This window comes from Arachis hypogaea, chromosome 20 (genome assembly GCF_003086295.3).
Source record: "Arachis hypogaea cultivar Tifrunner chromosome 20, arahy.Tifrunner.gnm2.J5K5, whole genome shotgun sequence".
In the NCBI taxonomy this organism is placed as follows: Eukaryota; Viridiplantae; Streptophyta; class Magnoliopsida; order Fabales; family Fabaceae; genus Arachis; species Arachis hypogaea.
This window is the reverse complement of record NC_092055.1, coordinates 41,363,693-41,387,057: the sequence shown is the minus strand read 5'-3', so window position 1 is coordinate 41,387,057 and position 23,365 is coordinate 41,363,693. Positions and strand designations below refer to the sequence as shown.

The window sequence follows — 23,365 nt, the reverse complement described above, 5'->3', positions numbered from 1 at the left end:
TCATTGCATACTTTGTGTTGTGTCTCATGCTTATAGGATATCCTTGTGATATAGATTGCATGATTTTCGCTGTGTATCCATTTTAGGAACTATTCACACTTTAACTTGAAATGCTGAGACTGATAACCTTAATATTGATTGTTGGGTGTGAATAGAGTCTAGATGCTAGCGGGGACGAGGTTGCGGTAGACGATGTGAGATTTCAAAAAGTGTTCCAACGCGTGATTTCAATGGCTTTATGGCGAGAGTGAACACCATGGCTGAGGCTATGCATGAAACGGTGACTACTATAGTTCGAGCAATTAATGGGACTGGCAGTGGCTGGCATATGTGGCTGAAATTGATTGAAATTAAAGAAGCATACGTGGCTAGCATTCTTTCCAATTCCTATTTGTTTGAACAACGCAATCCTGAAATATATTCCATTGGAAAATAAACTAATATAGCAGAATTCCAATATTTTTTATGAAGATGAGCATTCATCTAAAAAATTCTAAGTCACATACATAATAAAAAATACTCATTGATTTTAAGCATATTTTATAAGTCAAACTTAAAAAATAAGAACAGAGAATAAACATACAAAATGCAGATCAACCAACCAAAACAAAGTAACTAATAATCACTCCTAACACAAAAAAATCCACTAACTACTGGCATGAAACAAAATAACTTCAATGATCAGTTATCATGTCTTCCATGCCTTGTTTCCAAGACTCCTTATCAATGCAAATAAAAAAAAATAAAAAAAATACAGAACAAGAGGGGATACCAGTAAGAAAGTTGCAACAAAACTGAGGAGACGAGACAGCGAAAAAATTTATTGCTAACAAAGAAGAAATATAAGCAAATTAATAGGGAAGAAGAAGAAAAAGAAGTACCAGTGGCAGTTCAAAAGAGAAATTAGAGTGAGCGAAAGCGGCGTTAAAGAAGAAGGTCGGGAGTGAACAGATCTAAAAATAATGCATTGTACCACGTCAACTACGGTGGTATTGACGGCAGAAACTGTGGTGGCAACGGCAGCGGAAACTGCGATGGCAACAGTGGTAGCAACGACAATATAAAGAGAACAGATCTGAAAACGCGTTGACAGAAGAGGTGGCTTCATCCAGAAGCTCTCTACTGCAACGGACACGACAGTGGTAATGGCACCAGCGGCGGAAATGGCAGCGGAAACGGCGACAAAAATGGCAGTAGAAAACTTAAGGTTTCGTAGTCATTCTCTCAACTAATTCAGCGCTTCTTATTTCAGAAAAAAAGAGAAAATGAGCTTTTGTTCCAAAATTTTGAATTTTAATTAATTATGAGTAGATGTTTTTCAAATTACCATAAATAAAATGTATTGTGGAGGTTTTTAAAAACCTTCACCAAAATACTCCCTCAAATAAATATTAATCTTGTAGTGATATAATATACCCTGAATTTTATCCATTGAGTTTTTTTCTTAAAATAGAATATAACTCCTAATAAAATAATTAGATGACTACAAATTACACAACTTTTCTAATAACTATAACACCACTTCAACTCATTTAGAACTATTAGATTCCACAACACATATGACTTCACATTTAATAATACCCAACTGAACTTTTTAGTATGGGATCACAAAAAAAAAAAGTCAAACTACATCTAGTATAAGAAGTGAAGTATTAGTTCTAATCAACAAGGTAGAATAAATCAATATTCAGAAACTTGATATTTTAGAATTGAACATACAAAAACTTCTATAAACAAATGAGTGTAACTGTAAATTGTCATTATTTCATCTAGCTAGAATATTTTTACTGTCATAAAATAACACAAATCATGGTCACCTAAAGAAGGTTGGTGTTAAAAGATTGTAGAAATTTTATAACACCAAAAAAACTATTACCTCGACGGAATATTAAATCCCACTTTTCGACAATGTTCATAGAGATATTGACCCTTATTCTCCAAATTTTTTCTAGAACAACTCTTATGGGTGGCAACATCGATAGATACTATAGTGGCTAAAACCCAAGTGGAGCCTTTCTGCAAGAATATAGACTCTCATTTTGATAACACTTAAAGACAATGCAACAAATTTAGTGTTGATACAAAAAGATGGGAAATGAGCTCACATAAGTCATGTTTAAAACTTTTTCAATTGTACTGATTGGAAAGGCATCTCCCAAAAGTTCATGACTCACTGAATACTGAGGTTGGATCTCTATATGATTAATTCGTTGCAAGCCAATGTCACCTTCTTTTAGTAGGCTAACTCGAAGTAATACAAAAAATAAAAAATCATTATCACTATTATACAGACCTGCGTAAATAGATATACAAAGTACTCCCAAATTAACTTAATTTTAGTGTTTATATACCGATTCTTGAATTTAACAACATCAGAGAAGTCACGGTTAAGGAAGACTCTTGATGCATAAAGACTATTCTGAACATTAATCTCATTGAGGCACTGATTTGCTTGAAGAGTTGAGCGACCAATATCAATGGCTCACCATCATCTTTATTCACAAATGGAGTTACCTTACTAATCATTTCACCAAATACAGTGCACTTCATCTTGTTTTTCCTATAGTATTGTAAAACATATAAGAATAACTACAATAGAAACTACCATTTAATGATACACCAATGAAGCCAGCAAAATAACTTACTGAAGATCCTCCAGGTATAGTGCCATGAATTTACTTTCTTGACCTGATTTTGTAACTATTGGTCTAGCATCATTGATGAGCGGATAATTTATACGCTTTTTGACATTGTTTTTAATATGTTTTTAGTAGGATCTAGTTACTTTTAGGGATGTTTTTAATAGATTTTGTGTTAAATTCACATTTCTGGACTTTACTATGAGTTTGTGTGTTTTTCTGTGATTTCAGGTATTTTCTGGCTGAAATTGAGGGACTTGAGCAAAAATCAGATTCAGAGGTTGAAAAAGGACTGCTGATGCTGTTGGATTCTGACCTCCCTGCACTCAAAGTAGATTTTCTGGAGCTACAGAACTCGAAATGGCACGCTTCCAATTGCGTTGGAAAGTAGACATCCAGGGCTTTCCAACAATATATAATAGTCCATACTTTGGCCAAGAATTGACAACGTAAACTGGCGTTCAACGCCAGCCTTCTACCCAAATCTGGCGTCCAGCGCCAGAAAAGGATCCAAAACCAGAGTTGAACGCCCAAACTGGCACAGATACTGGCGTTCAACTCCACAAATGGCCTCTGCACGTGCAACACTTAGGCTCAGCCCAAACACACACCAAGTGGGCCCCGGAAGTGGATTTATTCATCAATTACTTACTCATGTAAACCCTAGTGACTAGTTTATTATAAATAGGACCTCTTACTATTGTATTAGGCATCTTTGGACGCCTGGTTCTTAGATCAGAGGGGCTGGCATCTCGGCCATGCCTGGACCTTCACTTATGTATTTTTAACGGTAGAGTTTCTACACTCCATAGATTAAGGTGTGGAGCTCTGCTGTTCCTCAAAGATTAATGCAAAGTACTACTGTTTTCTATTCAATTCTCCTTATTTCTCTTCTAAGATATCCATTCGCACCCAAGAACGTGATGAAGGTGATGATTATGTGTGACGCTCATCATCCTTCTCCCTTATGAACGCGTGCCTGACAAACACTTCTGTTCTACATGAATTAAGCTAGAATGAATATCTCTTAGATCTCTTAACCGGAATCTTCGTGGCGTAAGCTAGAATGATGGCGGCATTCAAGAGAATCCGGAAAGTCTAAACCTTGTCTGTGGTATTCCGAGTAGGATTCAATGATTGAATGACTGTGACGAGCTTCAAACTCGCGAGTGCTGGGCGTTGGTGACAGACGCAAAAGGAGGGTGAATCCTATTCCAGCATGATCGAGAACCGACAGATGAATGGCCGTGCTGTGACAGAGCATGTGAGCATATCTTTCACTGAGAGGAGGGGATGTAGCCACTGACAACGGTGATGCCCTTGCATAAAGCCAGCCATGGAAAGGAGTAAGATTGATTGGATGAAGATAGCAGGAAAGCAGAGGTTCAGAGGAACGAAAAGCATCTCCATTCGCTTATCTGAAATTCCTACCAATGAATTACATAAGTATCTCTATCCCTATTCTATTATATAATATTCGAAAACACCATTATCACTTTATATCTGCCTGACTGAGATTTACAAGGTGACCATAGCTTGCTTCATACCAACAATCTCCGTGGGATTCGACCCTTACTCACGTAAGGTATTACTTGGACGACCCAGTGCACTTGCTGGTTAGTTGTATCGAAGTTGTGACAATTATGAATTAAGATCAGAGCACCAAGCTTTGGATCCATTACCAGAATTTGTTCGAGCCTGGAGATCACAATTTCGTGCATCAAGTTTTTGGCGCCGTTGCCGGGGATTGTTCGTGTTTGGACAACTGACGGTTCATCTTGTTGCTCAGATTAGGTAATTTTCTTTTCGTTTTGTTTTCAAAAATTTTTCAAAAATATTTTCAAAAATCTCTCATCTGTTTTAGAAAAAAAAAATGTTTTCAAAAATATATTTTTCTTCAGAATTTTTAAGAATGAATTCTAGTGTTTCATGATGATTTGTTGAATCCTGGCTGGCTGTAAGCCATGTCTAATTTTTGGACTGGGGTTTCAACTTACCATCACAAATGAAGAGATTCTCACACACTTAGTTGTTCTATACATGAAAAGTATCCATATCTGCTGAAGCTTGGCTGGCCATTGGCCATGTCTAGTGTTTTGGACTGGAGCTTTCTTTGAAAGCTTGGCTGGCTAGTGAGCCATGTCTAATTCCTGGACTGAAGCTTTAGACTAACATGGCAAGATTCCTGGAATTCATATTAAAAATTTTGGAATCCTTATTTTCCTCTTTCAATTAATTTTTGAAAAATAAGAAAAAAATCCAAAAAAAATTAGAAAATCATAAAAATAAAAAATATTTTGTGTTTCTTATTTGAGTCTTGAGTCATGTTATAAGTTTGGTGTCACTTGCATATGCATCTTGCATTTTTTCGAAAATATCATGCATTCATAGTGTTCTTCATGATCTTCAAGATGTTCTTGGTAAGTCTTCTTGTTTGATCTTGATGATTTTTTGTTTTGTGTCTTTTCATGTTTTTCATATGCATTCTTGAATTCTTAGTGTCTAAGCATTAAAGAATTCTAAGTTTGGTGTCTTGCATGTTTTCTTTGCATTAAAAATTTTTCAAAATTGTGTCTTGATGTTCATCATGACATTCAAAGTGTTCTTGGTGTTCATCTTGACATTCATAGCATTCTTGCATGCATTCATTGTTTTGATCTAAAAATCTCATGCATTGCATATTTTTCATGTTTTTCAAAAAAAAAAATTTCAAAAATCAAAAAAAAAAAATATCTTTCCCTTTTTCTCTCATCAAATTCGAAAATTTGGATTGACTTTTTCAAAAATTTTTTAAAATCAAGTTGTTGCCAATGAGTCAAATCAAATTTTCAATTTGAAAATCTTATCTTTTTCAAAATCTTTTTCAAAAATCAAATCTTTTTCAAAATTATTAGTTATTTTCGAAAATTTCAAAAATACTTTTTCAAAAATCTTTTTCTTATTTTTATATAAAATTTTCGAAAATAACTAATCAATTAATGTTTTGATTCAAAAATTTGAAGTTTGTTACTTGCTTGTTAAGAAATATTCAAACTTTAAGTTCTAGAATCATATCTTGTGATTTCTTATGAATCAAGTCATTAATTGAGATTTTAAAAATCAAATCTTTTTCAAAACTAATTTCAATCATATCTTTCCAAAAATATCTTCTTATCTTATCTTTTTCAAAAATATCTTTTCAAAATATCTTTTCTAACTTCCTAACCTCTTATCTTTTCAAAAATTTGTTTCAACTAACTAACTAACTTTTTGTTTGTTTCTTAACTTTTTCAAAACCACCTAACTAACTCTCTCTCTCATTTTTCGAAAATATCTCCCCCTTTTTCAAAAATTTCTTTTTAATTAACTAATTATTTTATTTTTATTTTTATTTCAAAAAATTTTCGAAAAAATACTAACAATTTTCAAAAACTATTTTCAAAAATCACTAACTCCTTTTCAAAAATAATTTTCGAAAATTATACCTCCCCCATCTTATTCTATTTATTCATTCATATCCTGACATCTCATCTCACATCTCTTCCATTCGTATAGTTGTGCTTCTTCCTTTACATTACATTCTTTGTCTCCCCCTCTTCTTCCACTTACATAAGGGAACCTCTATACTGTGGTAAAGAGAATCTCTATTATTATCATTATTTTTCTGGCCATTCTTCCTTGTCATATGAGCAGGAGCAAGGATAAGAACATTCTTGTGGAAGTAGATCCAGAACCTGAAAGGACCCTGAAGAGAAAACTAAGAGAAGCTAAAATACAACAATCCAGAGATAATCTTTCAGAAATTTTCGAACAGGCAGAGGAGATGGCAGCCGAAAATAATGATAATGTAAGGAAGATGCTTGGTGACTTTACTGCACCTAATTCCAGTTTACATGGAAGAAGCATCTCCATTCCTGCCATTGGAGCAAACAACTTTGAGCTGAAACCTCAATTAGTTTCTCTGATGCAGCAGAATTGCAAGTTTCATGGACTTCCATCTGAAGATCCTTTTCAGTTCTTAACTGAATTCTTGCAGATATGTGATACTGTTAAGACTAATGGAGTAGATCCTGAAGTCTACAGGCTCATGCTTTTCCCTTTTGCTGTAAGAGACAGAGCTAGATTATGGTTGGATTCTCAACCTAAAGACAGCCTGAACTCTTGGGATAAGCTGGTCACGGCTTTCTTAGCCAAGTACTTTCCTCCTCAAAAGATGAGCAAGCTTAGAGCTGATGTTCAAACCTTCAGACAGAAAGAAGGTGAATCCCTCTATGAAGCTTGGGAAAGATACAAACAGTTGACCAAAAAGTGTCCTTCTGACATGCTTTCAGAATGGACCATCCTGGATATATTCTATGATGGTTTATCTGAGCTATCAAAGATGTCACTGGACACTTCTGCAGGTGGATCCATTCACCTAAAGAAAACGCCTGCAGAAGCTCAAGAACTCATTGATATGGTTGCTAATAACCAGTTCATGTACACTTCTGAAAGGAATCCTGTGAGTAATGGGACGCCTATGAAGAAGGGAGTTCTTGAGGTTGATACTCTGAATGCCATATTGGCTCAAAATAAAATATTGACTCAGCAAGTCAATATGATCTCTCAGAGTCTGCATGGAATGCAAGCTGCATCCAACAGTACTCAAGAGGCATCTTCTGAAGAAGAAGCCTATGATCCTGAGAACCCTGCAATAGCAGAGGTAAATTACTTAGGTGAATCTTATGGAAACACCTATAACTCAACATGGAGAAATCATCCAAATTTGTCATGGAAGGATCAGAAGCCTCAACAAGGCTTTAACAATGGTGGAAGAAACAGGTTTAGCAATAGCAAACCTTTTCCATCATCAACTCAGCAACAGACAGAGAACTCTGGACAAAACGCTTCTAATTTAGCAAATCTAGTCTCTGATCTATCTAAGGCCACTGTAAGTTTCATGAATGAAACAAGGTCTTCCATTAAAAATTTGGAAGCACAAGTGGGCCAGCTGAGTAAAAGGATCACTGAAATCCCTCCTAGTACTCTCCCAAGCAATACAGAAGAGAACCCAAAAGGAGAGTGCAAGGCCATTGACATAAGTGCCATGGCCGAACCTGTGAGGAGAGGAGAGGACGTGAATCCCAAGGAGGAAGACCTCCTGGGATGTCCAGTGATCAATAAGGAGCTTCTCTCTGAGGAACCAAAGGACTCTGAGGCTCATCTAGAGACCATAGAGATTCCATTGAACCTCCTTATGCCCTTCATGAGCTCTGATGAGTATTCCTCTTCTGAAGAGAATGAGGATGTTACTGAAGAGCAAACTGCCAAGTTTCTTGGTGCAATCATGAAGCTGAATGCCAAATTATTTGGCATTGATACTTGGGAAGTTGAACCTCCCTTGTTCATCAATGAACTAAGTGATCTGGATCAACTGACATTGCCTCAGAAGAGACAGGATCCTGGAAAGTTCATAATACCCTGTACCATAGGCACCATGATCTTTAAGGCTCTTTGTGACCTTGGTTCAGGAATAAACCTCATGCCCCTCTCTGTAATAGAGAAACTGGGAATCTATGGGGTGCAAGCTGCTAAAATCTCACTAGAGATGGCAGACAGCTCAAGAAGACAGGCTTATGGACAAGTAGAAGATGTATTAGTAAAGGTTGAGGGCCTCTACATACCTACTGATTTCATAGTCCTGGATACTGGAAAGGAAGAGGATGAATCCATCATCCTAGGAAGACCTTTCCTGGCCACAGCAAGAGCTGTGATTGATGTTGACAGAGGTGAAATAGTCCTTCAATGGAATGAGAACTCCCTTGTATTCAAAACTCAAGGATCTCCCTCTGCAACCATGGAGAGGAAGCAGGAAAAGCTTCTCTCCAAGCAGAGCCAACCAGAGCCCCCACAGTCAAACTCTAAGTTTGGTGTTGGGAGGCCACAACTAAACTCTAAGTTTGGTGTTGAACTCCCATATCTAAACTCTAAGTTTGGTGTTGGAGAGTCTCAACAAAGCTCTGCACATCTGTGAGGCTCCATGAGAGCCCACTGTCAAGCTATTGACATTAAAGAAGCGCTTGTTGGGAGGCAACCCAATGTTTATCTAATTCTTATTTTTATTGTTTTTCATGTTTTCTTAGGTTCATGATCATGTGGAGTCACAAAATAAATATAAAAATTGAAAACGAAATCAAAAATAGCAGAAGAAAAATCACACCCTGGAGGAGCATCTGTCTGGCGTTCAAACGCCAGAACAGAGCATGGTTTTGGCGCTGAACGCCCAGAATGGGCAGCATCCTGGCGCTGAACGCCCAGAACAAGCATGGTTCTGGCGTTCAACGCCCAAAAAGGGCACCAACCGGGCGCTGAACGCCCAGAGTTGTGTGCAAGGGCATTTTGCATGCCTAAATTGGTGCAGGGATGTAAATGCCTTGACACATCAAGATCTGTGGACCTCACAGGATCACCTCAGGATCTGTGGACCCCACAGGATCCCCACCTACCTCATCATCTCTCTTCCCATTCATGATCATCCCTTCTGTTTTCCATTGACCACTCACATCCATACACCCGCTTTCCTTCAAAATTCAACATCTCTTCCCCACCCAATCCCACCCATATGGCCGAATACACATCTCCCTCCATCTCCTCCATATCTTCTTCTTATTCTTCTATTCTTTCTTCTTTTGCTCGAGGGCGAGCAACATTCTAAGTTTGGTGTGGTAAAAGCATAGCTTTTTTTGTTTTTTCCATAACCATTGATGGCACCTAAGGCCAGAGAAACCTCTAGAAAGAGGAAAGGGAAGACAAAAGCTTCCATCAAGGGTCTATAGCTCAGTGGTAGAACATTTGACTGCAAATCAAGAGATCCCTGAGATACCTCAGGGGATACATTTTCTTCCACACAATTATTGGAAGCAACTAAGGGTGGAACATCAAGAGCACTCCATCATCCTTCATGAAATCAGAGAAGATCTAAAAGCAATGAAGGAGGAGCAGCAAAGACAAGGAAGAGACACAGAAGAGCTCAAGAACATCACTAAGGTGGACTCATTCCTTGTTCTTACTTTCTCTGTTTTTCGTTTTCTATGTTATGTGCTTATCTATGTTTGTGTCTTCATTACATGATCATTAGTAGTTAGTAACTTTGTCTTAAAGATATGAATGTCCTATGAATCCATCACCTCTCTTAAATAAAAAATGTTTTAACAAGAAGTACATGAGTTTCGAATTTATCCTTGAACTTAGTTTAATTATATTGATGTGGTGACAATGCTTCTTGTTTTCTGAATGTATGCTTGAACAGTGCATATGTCTTTTGAAGTTGTTGTTTAAGAATGTTAAATATGTTGGCTCTTGAAAGAATGATGACTAGGAGACATGTTATTTGATAATCTGAAAAATCATAAAAATGATTCTTGAAGCAAGAAAAAGCAGCAAAGAACAAAGCTTGCAAAAAAAAAAAAAAAGAGAGAAAAAACAAAAAAATAGGCGAAAAAAAAATGTAGAAAAAAAAAAGCTAAAAAAAAATAGAAAGAAAAAGCAAGCAGAAAAAGCCAATAACCCTTAAAACCAAAAGGCAAGGGCAAATAAAAAGGATCCCAAGGCTTTGAGCATCAGTGGATAGGAGGACCTAAAGGAATAAAATCCTGGTCTAAGCGGCTAAACCAAGCTGTCCCTAACCATGTGCTTGTGGCGTGTAGGTGTCAAGTGAAAACTTGAGACTGAGCGGTTAAAGTCAAGGTCCAAAGCAAAAAAAGAGTGTGCTTAAGAACCCTGGACACCTCTAATTGGGGACTTTAGCAAAGCTGAGTCACAATCTGAAAAGGTTCACCCAATTATGTGTCTGTGGCATTTATGTATCCGGTAGTAATACTGGAAAACAAAATGCTTAGGGCCACGGCCAAGACTCATAAAATAGCTGTGTTCAAGAATCATCATACTGAACTAGGAGAATCAATAACACTATCTGAACTCTGAGTTCCTATAGATGCCAATCATTCTGAACCTCAATGGATAAAGTGAGATGCCAAAACTGTTCAAGAGGCAAAAAGCTATAAGTCCCGCTCATTTGATTGGAGCTATGTTTCATTGATAGTTTGGAATTTATAGTATATTCTATTCTTTTTATCCTATTTTGATTCTCAGTTGCTTGGGGACAAGCAACAATTTAAGTTTTGTGTTGTGATGAGCGGATAATTTATACGCTTTTTGACATTGTTTTTAGTATGTTTTTAGTAGGATCTAGTTACTTTTAGGGATGTTTTTAATAGATTTTGTGTTAAATTCACATTTCTGGACTTTACTATGAGTTTGTGTGTTTTTCTGTGATTTCAGGTATTTTCTGGCTGAAATTGAGGGACTTGAGCAAAAATCAGATTCAGAGGTTGAAAAAGGACTGCTGATGCTGTTGGATTCTGACCTCCCTGCACTCAAAGTGGATTTTCTGGAGCTACAGAACTCGAAATGGCGCGCTTCCAATTGCGTTGGAAAGTAGACATCCAGGGCTTTCCAGCAATATATAATAGTCCATACTTTGGCCAAGAATTGACAACGTAAACTGGCGTTCAACGCCAGCCTTCTACCCAAATCTGGCGTCCAGCGCCAGAAAAGGATCCAAAACCAGAGTTGAACGCCCAAACTGGCACAGATACTGGCGTTCAACTCCACAAATGGCCTCTGCACGTGCAACACTTAGGCTCAGCCCAAACACACACCAAGTGGGCCCCGGAAGTGGATTTATTCATCAATTACTTACTCATGTAAACCCTAGTGACTAGTTTATTATAAATAGGACCTCTTACTATTGTATTAGGCATCTTTGGACGCCTGGTTCTTAGATCAGAGGGGCTGGCATCTCGGCCATGCCTGGACCTTCACTTATGTATTTTTAACGGTAGAGTTTCTACACTCCATAGATTAAGGTGTGGAGCTCTGCTGTTCCTCAAAGATTAATGCAAAGTACTACTGTTTTCTATTCAATTCTCCTTATTTCTCTTCTAAGATATCCATTCGCACCCAAGAACGTGATGAAGGTGATGATTATGTGTGACGCTCATCATCCTTCTCCCTTATGAACGCATGCCTGACAAACACTTCTGTTCTACATGAATTAAGCTAGAATGAATATCTCTTAGATCTCTTAACCGGAATCTTCGTGGCGTAAGCTAGAATGATGGCGGCATTCAAGAGAATCCGGAAAGTCTAAACCTTGTCTGTGGTATTCCGAGTAGGATTCAATGATTGAATGACTGTGACGAGCTTCAAACTCGCGAGTGCTGGGCGTTGGTGACAGACGCAAAAGGAGGGTGAATCCTATTCCAGCATGATCGAGAACCGACAGATGAATGGCCGTGCTGTGACAGAGCATGTGAGCATATCTTTCACTGAGAGGAGGGGATGTAGCCACTGACAACGGTGATGCCCTTGCATAAATCCAGCCATGGAAAGGAGTAAGATTGATTGGATGAAGATAGCAGGAAAGCAGAGGTTCAGAGGAACGAAAAGCATCTCCATTCGCTTATCTGAAATTCCTACCAATGAATTACATAAGTATCTCTATCCCTATTCTATTATATAATATTCGAAAACACCATTATCACTTTATATCTGCCTGACTGAGATTTACAAGGTGACCATAGCTTGCTTCATACCAACAATCTCCGTGGGATTCGACCCTTACTCACGTAAGGTATTACTTGGACGACCCAGTGCACTTGCTGGTTAGTTGTATCGAAGTTGTGACAATTATGAATTAAGATCAGAGCACCAAGCTTTGGATCCATTACCAGGATTTGTTCGAGCCTGGAGATCACAATTTCGTGCACCAATCATCCTTTCCAACAATGTGATCAATGCGATCTATACCACAGTGGAGATAAAAACCAACAAAGACACAATAAATCAGCCACAAACAAAATAACATAACTAAATAATCGAATAAATTATTTTATCAATGATCTCATCAATATATTACCTAGGAGGATGTTCAGATTGACAGCATCAATTGCTTCAATTTTCGAAAAGGAGACAAATCGGAAAGGATTCAGTTGAAAAGTCTCACTGGAGGGAGCACTGACAGAAGTTTTCATATAAAAACTCAACTTGAACTTGTGTGCAGTTGTCCTCACATCTTTTGAATTTGGTTGAACAATGAAATTTCTCATTGATTAAATTCCAAATTCACGAACAACAATCTTAAAAATCACCACATTTGCCTTCGGAATGGAGCAATGTATATGATTACTCTTAACAGACACAGATACAAATATATACAAAATAACATGCATAAACTTCACAAATTAATATCACCATATCTTAAAATAAATAGTAGGATACACACCATTTCAATCTGGAGTACCAACTCTAAGCTACATATATCTGTGGGATTCCATGAGCTAGGAATCTCATATACATGAACAATTCCAACAACCAAATTTCAAGCCAATTTCGTTGTATTGATGTCTGCAATACGATCAAACTTTTGATTAAAAGCATTTGTTAAAGCCATACGGAGGACATAAAGTATTCAAAGCTTTGGGGATGGTGGGATGAAAGATTCAATAGACAAAATAGTTATGGTAAAATAAAACTACCGGCATCCAATATATAAAGACCATATCATAAGAAAAGTTCTTCACCTAGTTTTAAATTTCACGAAGTAGCGTCAAAATTAGGTCATTGTTTAAACTAATAGACTAAATTTTTCAATCGAGCAAAACCTATTAGGAATCCGGGATTAAGCCCACTCAACTAATGAGAGCAAAGTATCAATCGTTAATCTCATCATTTTGGGATTACTAATGCTCTAACATGTGCTAAACACAATGGATAAAAGGGGTACCTTAGAATTTGGAAAAAAGATTGCTGCTTCTTTTTGTCTTCTCCATCACACACAATGAGTTCTCAATTCATTGTTTACCCTAATCATTCAATCAAAAAGTAGCATTTCTATTTTCTTCCTCTAGATAGTGATTTTAGAATTGCTGCAAGATTCACTTTCTTCAACTCATTGGACAAATGCCTCCCCCGATAACCTTCCACTAGGTAAGAAGCTTTTGTTGATGAGGAGCAAAACACAAAATTGAAATAACTTTGTTTCCACGCGTCGAGCTTATGGAGGCGGAATTGGGGACACACGTTAGAATTCCAGAACGGGGGTAAATGTTTTGCGGCTCATTTTTTATATATTAAAAGATAATAATAGATTTCTTCATATTTTTATTTAATATAATTAGCATGGCCATGATTAGAATTCTAGAATAATGCATAGTTGGGTACGAGAAACATCTGAAATCTTCATGCATGCATATTCTTGTTTTTCATAGTAAGGCATGAAAAATTCCTAGCATAAAGATTTTTTCTTGGGAGACTATTTGGACGTGGCACTGTCCCAAGATACTTCATGAATTCATGTGGCTTTCTTTTGATCGTACCATGGAACTTATGATCACTGGTTCGGTTTCATTTACATATGTAACAAAAGACTGAAAGACACAACTACTAGTTTCAGAGAATTAATAAATGATAATTACAATTTGTTCGTTCTAAAACTATCACTCTTAGATTTGTGCTAATGTCAATTGTGTATGCTTCGCAATTGTTGCTAAAACTTGTGACACATAGGGTTTGGAAGCAATAAGATCTGCATTCCTTTATCCAGAAATTTCAAAGCATCCACATGGCTGCTTATGATGCTTTTTATGCGGAAGCCCTTCTTCTGTGTCAGATTCCTTTGCCTATAGAAGTACTCATTCTCCTTGGCAGAAACTTCATCTTTTCTTCTGCAAAAAATGTAGTGTGTTTGATGTTAGTTGAAGAGTAAGATATAAGTAAATTTTGTAACAGGGAAGATATTTTTCTTTAGTACTTGTCTATGATGTGTAAAAGGAACATGATTACTATACCTCATTAACAAGGCAGACCAACCTCTAAACCCTGCTGAGACAAGATGATTAATGGTGTTATTTCGTTGTGTTTCAGACTCTCTTGATAACAAAATTATGGACCATCCAGCAGTTTGAAGATTAAGGTATAATCTTAACAAAAGCCTGAGCTTTAAATTCTTAGCCTCTTTGATACAGTTGCTAATGTTGTCATTTTGAAACCTATATCAAGAGTGAAAACACCAAACTTTGAGTACCTAGTATATATAAGTAACTAATATCGGTTGTTGTAACAAGCCACCAACACCAGATTGCTGTAGGCCAAGGCTAGCAATCCGGCCGCAATTGGAGGGAAAAAAAAGAAAACAATTTCCAGTGGCAGAAGATCACCTATGAAACAAATTGGAGGAATGAGGATTCATAGCAAAAATGTTATCAATGTCCATCAAGACTGAATCCAAACCATGATCTGAAGGCTTAACACTGTTGAAGTAATCATCAATCATAGAACTAGCTAACTCCATGTCTCTTCCATATTGTCCTTCTTTGACATAATTTATAGCCAGGTCTCTGCATATGTTAGGAAGATAATTGCCTTCCAAGTTATTAAGCTCAGCATGCAGAAAATGCATCTTGCAATAACTGTAATAATCATTCACATTCTGAAGCTTAATAACTCCACTGCTTTTACTTTGACAAGATTGCAACATAATTGTCAATGAAACCACCAAAGTTATTAACAGAACTCCAACGGTCACAAGCGAAGCGACGAAGATTATGGCGGTACAGGATGTCATGTAAAATCTTGATTCTAGCTCATAATGGCTTCCAGATTCTGTAACAAGCAAGAAAGAAAGAAAAAGTTGAAATTCCTAGAAAGCCTATCATATAACAACTAAGAATCTAAGATATACACTTTATTTAAAAGCTTAATTAACCAGCAAAAGAAGAACAAGATAAAAGTTTTAGTAGCTTACAATTGATGACCACCATAATTAAAAAATAAAAAATAAAAAAGGTACTAATTAAGTAAGAAATGATAATTACTGAAGTTGGATTGTAATTCAAAGTACTACAAACATTAAGATATCTATGAGAACTATCTGAGATGAAGAAAGATGGTTAATTACCTACCAGAACTATCTGAGAGATTCCTTGTAGAATATTGCTGCTCAATTTGATGGCCATTAGTAGACATAACTTGAAAACTTTAGAAGCTAACCTCTAACCTACAATTTAACAGAAGATTTTATCACAATTCATGCATGAGATAAGTAGTATGCAGAATGGGAAGCAAAACATATATTTGAAGGAAAAGTGAGGTTAAGAAAGAAGAACAACATTTGTAAATTGCATTGTACTAGAATGTACGGGGAAGATATTGTTGCAGGAGTCACACCACCCCATCAGAGGAAGCTTCCTATGATGTTTATGTGTTTTTCTTTGTTTTGTAATTTTCCTACTTGATTTTCATGTGTGAACAGTGAGAAATAATTTTTTTTAGTTCTAGTCCAATTATTTATTCATTTTGTTAAAGTAGCTTTTCTCATAAAAGCGGTGTTATAATTATAAAATTCGGTTTTGTTAGATAGATAATGATTTTTATAAATAATGGATTTTAGAATTAAAAAATAAAAAAATATTCTATCTCAAATTATTTTTTAAATTTAAATATTAAAATAATTATTCATATACCTAGTAAATTGAATATCTAGTTATTGTTAATTGTACATGAGTAAACCGAATTAAAAGAAATAATCACCAAACAACTAAAAATCAACATAATTATCTACATATTCATTAAATTGAACATTTAATATATCTATCGTTTACATTATTTAGAATTTTCATTGCCTTTATATACTTTTTTTTTTATTTTCAAAAAGTAAAAAACAGTTTGGTTTAGTACTTTACTCGCTAAAATCTTTCGATGAGTCGGTTTCAAAACGCCAAACTATTAATGGAAAGGACTTAAAATCAGATTTTTATCAAGTACTGAAGGACGACATAAAACAAACATACTACCTTAGTGTATGAAAAAAAAAAATCAAAATAAAATAACGGAGATACTTAGACAAAATATCAAGTGACCAAAATATAAGGGTGTATTTGATTTGTATTTTTTGTTTTTATTTTTAATATTTTTTATTTTTAAAATTTTATAATAAAAAAAGAACAAAAGATAAAAATAAAAATAATATAATTTTATTTATTTTTATAAAATTTTAAAAATAAAAAATACTAAAAATAAACAAAAAATAAAAATACAAATTAAATGTACTATTTTTTTTTCTCTTTTCTCGTCAAAGAAAAAATAATTATATTTGGATGTAAACTAAATTAAATATCTTTTATAGCGGGCCGAAAAAAAAGTACATTTTTTCATACATAAAATATATTTAAGTCTTAAAAATATGGAAAAAATTCTACATCTATGTAAAAATTACATCAATGATATTCAAATAATTTTCACTCCATGTCTCACACACTCGTTTGTTTTACACGCGCTTCTTATAACGTATATAACGAATCCTTATTTTGCGTTATCAACGTTTCTCAACGTAAACCTCTTTCGCGTTCTTCTTCATGTTCTTTTTCTTCCTGTTCTCCTTCTTCTTTTTCAACTTAATTAAATTTGTTATTTTCCTCTTTCGCGTTTTTCTTCTCTGCATTATGGATCTGGATTGATTCAACGCAATTAGCTTCGTCGTTCATCTTCTTCTTCGTTTTCTTCTTCGATCTGCACTTTTGAATTAAAACAATGAATGAATCAACTTCAAATCAGTTGAATGAGTGCGATTTTGATGATTCTTCTGAAACGCATCAATTTAATGAGGTTTGGATTATTGAATTTTGAATCGAATTTAATTGAATGAAATTGCTAATTTTATTTGAAGTGAATTGAATGGAATGAGGTGATCTACATTTGAATTGAATTGAATTGAATTGATAACATGTAACTGTGAGTGTCAGTAATTGTGATTAACTCTGAGTAAATGTGAGTAACTTTTCAGTTCGGTAAGTACTAAAGAGGTGGTTCATCACGTGCATGTTTTCGGTTCGATCCGCAGAAAGGAGTCTAAAAAAATTAGACGAATCTGTTCTGTTTTCTTTCCTAAGCACTATATAATTGTTTCACCGTAATTAAGATTTCGGTTCACCATAATTAAGATTTCGGTTCACCGTGCAGACCAGCTGTGTTGTGGATGAAAAATTTATCCCAAAGGTGGGAATAATTTTCAAGACACTAGAAGAAGCTGGAAAGTTCTACAAACATTATTCCAAACTTGCCGGTTTTTCTACGAAAATAAGGAACACAACTCGGGACGGAGACAAGATTAAGAATCAACTAATTGTATGCACCAGAGAGGGGAGGTGAAAATTCAAGATATCTCCAACTTTGAAGACAAACCCTTCAGCTAGGTTAAATTGTCCGGATCATCGATTCAGTCAAGCTCCACTCTTTACAATACACTAGATATGAATTATCCAAGAGAGAATTGTACAAGTTTTAGTTTTTATTAATGTAAATTTTTGTTCACTCAAGAGAAAATTTTGGTTCACCATGTTATAGCAGATTTAATTTCTGAATGTTGATAGTCTTTAATGAATAGTCACTTTTTTTGTGAAATTCTATATTAATATATATAGTTTTTCAATTCGTCTAGTATATTAATTTCTAAGTTGAATAATTAGAAATTGTTTTTTGGTTCATGGTTCAGAGTTCAGAGTTCAGGGTTTAGGGTTTAGGGTTTAAGGTTTAGGGTTTAGGGTTTCAGGGTTTAGAGTTTTAGAGTTTAGGGTTTATGGGTTCAGGGTTCAGTTTACAGGGGTTCAGTGTGTTTCAAATTTTCGGTTCGTACCGTGTATTAATTTCGGTTCACCATGTTCATGGTTGAGGGTTTAGGGTTTAGAGGGTCTAGGGTTTAGGGTTCAGGGTTTCAGGGGTTTACGGTTTACAGTAGGGTTCAAGGTTTAGGGTTTAGGGTTTAGCATTCAGGGTTCAGAGTTCAGGGTTCGGATTTAGGGTTTAGGATTGAATCGAATTGAATGTAATGCAATTTCTAATTTGAATTAAATTAAATGGACGGAGGTGTACTGAATTGAATTGATAATATATAAATTGTAGGCAGAGTTATTTGAATTTGATTTTATATAATAGATTATGTTTCATTCACTCAGTACTATACAATTATTCCACCATGAGTACTGTGTTCGGTTCACCATGAGTATTATGTTCGGTTCATTCTGCAGAAAGATGTTTGAATTTGATTTTATATAATGGATTATGTTTCGTTCACTCAGTACTATACAATTATATTGTGTTCGGTTCACCATGAGTAATGTTCGGTTCACCATGAGTACTGTGTTTGGTTCACCATGAATACTGTGTTCGGTTCATTCTGCGCTATTCAAAACTCTTCTTCCTCACCTTCTACTACTTCTTCACTAGAGAGAGAAGGAGGAAAAGACAAAAAAATACAGTAGCAACAACAACAAAAGAACGACGATAAGGAGAAAACACGTGAAGAAGAAGGAATGTGAAAATTGCTTGAATTTGATATTATATAATGGATTATGTTTCATTCACTCAATACTATACAATTGTATTGTGTTCGGTTCACCATGAGTACTATGTTCGATTTACCATGAGTATTGTGTTCGGTTCACCATGAGTACTGTGTTCGGTTCACCATGAGTACTGTGTTCGATTCATTCTGCACTATTCAAAATTCTTCTTCCTCACCTTCTACTGCTTCTTCACCAGAGAGAGAAGGAGGAAAAGACAAAAAAATACACCAGCAACAACAACAAAAGAATAACGATAAGGAGAAAACACATGAAGAATAAGGAACGCGAAAAAGGAGGAGAAGGAGGAGAAGAAGGAACGCGAAGAAGAAGGCGAAGAAGAAGAAGACGCTCCGTGCGTAAACGAGTGTGAGAAGAAGAAGAAGAAGAAGAAGAAGAAGAAAAAGAAGAAGAAGCGCGGGTGAAGAAGAAGAAGCATGGGGGAGAAGAAGAGTTGGGCAAGAGCGATTTTCGTGTGTGTTGGGCGCGTGTATTTCACGTTTCATTTAATGGTATTGGATTTTTTTAGTGTTGGGTCAACTTGGTTACATGGCTATATGGATGTGTAGCATCCCCGTAAAAATATTATCACTATAAAATACAAAAAAAAAATGGTAAACTTTCTAATAAGTTACTCTATGAATTTTTTTAACCTTCTTAAACGAATAGATTAATTCATCTAAATCTAAAATTCAAAAGAATAAGATTAAACAGATTTAGTAGGTCAATAAAATTTAAAATTGGCTCGTAAATCTAATCACACAATATATTTATCTTTTGCTTCAAATAAAAATCTCATGCTCATTTGACACATTTAAAGTATACTTTTTGAAATTTTAAAAATCTTTTCAAAATTTTTTAAAAATTTTAAATATACAAAATATATTTTATCCCTAATTACAATCACTAACTTGATGAAGTGATAAATATTAGAGTAAATAGTCATTTTTGACCATGAAAGATTTGGACGTGGAAAAAATTGACTATAAAAGATTGAAACTAAAGTTATACTCATACAAGATAATTTTCGTCTGACAAAAATGACTAATTGTTAATCAATTAAAGTTGTCCATAAATTGAATCTTTGTATGATTAAAGTAATTGATAAGAATTATTAATTCGGAAATTCAACATCTTCAAGGCCTTAACTGTTTTTTTATATTAATTTCACAACTCATTTACTGTTTGCTTTCTTGAATTCTCTGAATTATTGTTTTATGCTATTTGTTTGGAACTCACAATATTCGTTTTAACTTGTCTGACTAGTCTAATCACTCAACTATTGTTACTTAATTCCTTAATTCTTGTGGGATCAATACTTACTCACTTGAGTTATTATTTGATACGATCTGTTACACTTACCACTTAATTTGTGACATTTAAAATCTCATATATATATATATATGCTCATATTTTAATTCATTAAGCTATATTTGTTTGAGAGGAAATGGAAAACAAAGAAAAGAAAAGAAAGAAAATTAAAAGAAAAATGATTATTGTAAACTCCGCTAAAATCGGTAAATAATTAGTTAATAAAGATAAAAAAAATACAGTAGCAACAATAACAAAAGAACAACGATAAGGAGAAAACACGTGAAAAAGAAGGAATGCGAAAACTGCTTGAATATGATATTATATAATGGATTATGTTTCATTCACTTGATACTATACAATTATTTTGTGTTCGGTTCACCATGAGTACTATGTTCGATTCACCATGAGTACTGTGTTCGGTTCACCATGAGTACTGTGTTCGGTTCATTCTGCACTATTCAAAATTCTTCTTCCTCACCTTCTACTGCTTCTTCACCAGAGAGAGATGGAGGAAAAGACAAAAAAATACACCAGCAACAACAACAAAAGAATGACGATAAGGAGAAAACACGTGAAGAAGAAAAGAATGACGATGAGGAGAAAATACGTGAAGAATAAGGAACGCGAAAAAGGAGGAGAAGGAGGAGAAGGAGGAACGCAAAGAAGAAGGCGAAGAAGAAGACGAAGACGCTTCGTGCATAAACGAGCGTGAGAAGAAGAAGAAGAAGAAGAAGAAGAAGAAGAAGAAGAAGAAGAAGAAGAAGAAGAAGAAGAAGAAGAAGAAGAAGAAGAAGAAGCGTGGGGGAGAAGAAGAGTTGGGCAAGAGCGATTTTCGTGTGTGTTGGGTGCGTGTATTTCACGTTTTATTTAATGGTATTGTATTTTTTTAGTGTTGGGTCAACTTGATTACATGGTTAAATGGATGTGTAGCATCCCCGTAAAAATATTATCACTATAAAATACAAAAAAAAAGAATCGGTAAACTATCTAATAAGTTACTCTATGAATTTTTTTTAACCTTCTTAAACGAGTAGATTAATTCATCTAAATCTAAAATTCAAAAGAATAAGACTAAACAGATTTAGTAGGTCAATAAAATTTAAAATTGGCTCATAAATCTAATCACACAATATATTTATCTTTTGCTTCAAATAAAAATCTCATGCTCATTTGACACATTTAAAGTATACTTTTTGAAATTTTAAAAATCTTTTCAAAATTTTTTAAAAATTTTAAATATACAAAATATATTTTATCCCTAATTACAATCACTAACTTGATGAAGTGATAAATATTAGAGTAAATAGTCATTTTTTACTATGAAAGATTTGGACGTGGACAAAATTGACTATAAAAGATTGAAACTAAAGTTATACTCATAGAAGATAAGTTTCGTCTGACAAAAATGACTAATTGTTAATCAATTAAAGTTGTCCATAAATTGAATCTTTGCATGATTAAAGTAATTGATAAAAATTATTAATTCAGAAATTCAACATCTTCAAGGCCTTAACTGTTTTTTTATATTAATTTCACAACTCATTTACTGTTTACTTTCTTGAATTATCTGAATTATTGTTTTATGCTATTTGTTTGGAACTCACAATATTCGTTTTAACTTGTCTGACTAGCCTAATCACTTAACTATTGTTACTTAATCCCTTAATTCTTGTGGGATCATTATTTACTCACTTGAGTTATTATTTGATACGATCTGTTACATTTACCACTTAATTTGTGACATTTAAATTCTCATATATATACTATATTTTATATGATATATATAATGTATATATATATATATATATATATATATTGGTGATGGCACCCAGTGCCCATCCCTTTCATATATATATTTAACGGGCATCCGTGCTCATATTTTAATTCATTAAGCTATATTTGTTTGAGAGAAAATGGAAAACAAAGAAAAGAAAAGAAAGAAAATTAAAAGAAAAATGATTATTGTAAATCCCGCTAAAATTGGTAAATAATTAGTTAATAAAGATAAAAAAATACAATAGCAACAACAACAAAAGAACGACGATAAGGAGAAAACACGTGAAGAAGAAGGAATGCGAAAACTGCTTGAATTTGATATTATATAATGGATTGTGTTTCATTCACTCAATACTATACAATTGTATTGTGTTCGGTTCACCATAAGTACTATGTTCGATTCACCATGAGTACTGTGTTCGGTTCATTCTGCACTATTTAAAATTCTTCTTCCTCACCTTCTACTGCTTCTTCACCAGAGAGAGAAGGAGGAAAAGACAAAAAAATACACCAGCAACAACAACAAAAGAATGACAATAAGAAGAAAATACGTGAAGAAGAAAAGAATGACGATGAGGAGAAAACACGTGAAGAATAAGGAACGCAAAAAAGGAGGAGAAGGAGGAGAAGGAGGAACGCAAAGAAGAAGGCGAAGAAGAAGAAAACGCTTCGTGCATAAACCAGCGTGAGAAGAAGAAAAAGAACGGGAGAAGAAGAAGAAGCGTGGGGGAGAAGAAGAGTTGGGCAAGAGCGATTTTCGTGTGTATTGGGTGCGTGTATTTCACGTTTCATTTAATGGTATTGGATTTTTTTAATGTTGGGTCAACTTGATTACATGGTTACATGGATGTGTAGCATTCCCGTAAAAATATTATCACTATAAAATATATATAAAAAAAAGAATTGGTAAACTTTCCAATAAGTTACTCTATGTAGTTTTTTTAACCTTCTTAAACGAGTAGATTAATTCATCCAAATCTAAAATTCAAAAGAATAAGATTAAACAGATTTAGTAGGTCAATAAAATTTAAAATTGGCTCGTAAATCTAATCACACAATATATTTATCTTTTGCTTCAAATAAAAATTTCATGCTCATTTGACACATTTAAAGTATACTTTTTGAAATTTTAAAAATCTTTTCAAAATTTTTTAAAAATTTTAAATATACAAAATATATTTTATCCCTAATTACAATCACTAACTTGATGAAGTGATAAAT

At 34.6% G+C, this 23,365-nt stretch overlaps 1 protein-coding gene and 1 non-coding gene across 4 annotated transcripts; both read right to left on the bottom strand.

The window, feature by feature from the left end:
• Window positions 1-6,837: 6,837 nt before the first annotated feature.
• On the bottom strand, window positions 6,838-6,945 carry LOC112787356 (small nucleolar RNA R71). The gene has a single exon (XR_003194774.1). It is a non-coding gene; the product is annotated as a small nucleolar RNA R71 (small nucleolar RNA).
• Window positions 6,946-13,901: 6,956 nt separating this feature from the next.
• LOC112786740 (uncharacterized protein At2g39920) lies at window positions 13,902-15,977 on the bottom strand. 3 transcript variants are annotated; one of them, XM_072230152.1, is made up of 5 exons: window positions 15,827-15,977; window positions 15,616-15,714; window positions 14,876-15,320; window positions 14,507-14,707; window positions 13,902-14,383 (listed from the first exon to the last, which is right to left on the bottom strand). In XM_072230152.1, the coding sequence occupies exons 2-5, from the start codon at window positions 15,671-15,673 to the stop codon at window positions 14,206-14,208; spliced, it is 882 nt and encodes a 293-aa protein (XP_072086253.1). In that variant the 5' UTR covers window positions 15,674-15,714; window positions 15,827-15,977; the 3' UTR covers window positions 13,902-14,205. The 3 variants fall into 3 exon arrangements, with proteins under 3 accessions (XP_072086253.1, XP_072086252.1, XP_025685896.1); XM_072230151.1 differs by having other exon boundaries at window positions 15,620-15,714; XM_025830111.3 differs by lacking the exon at window positions 15,827-15,977 and having other exon boundaries at window positions 15,620-15,820.
• Between the last annotated feature and the right edge of the window lie 7,388 nt (window positions 15,978-23,365).

What these genes read in the sequence shown, in the direction of transcription:
- LOC112786740 (XM_072230151.1), bottom strand. Translation starts at nt 15,683, where the DNA reads ATGTCTACTAATGGCCATCAAATTGAGCAGCAATATTCTACAAGGAAT. An exon ending in GAATCTCTCAGATAGTTCTG is followed by an intron (nt 15,321 to 15,619) that starts GTAGGTAATTAA and finishes TGCTTGTTACAG; the next exon opens with AATCTGGAAGCCATTATGAG. An exon ending in TCCTCCAATTTGTTTCATAG is followed by an intron (nt 14,708 to 14,875) that starts GTGATCTTCTGC and finishes CTCTTGATATAG; the next exon opens with GTTTCAAAATGACAACATTA.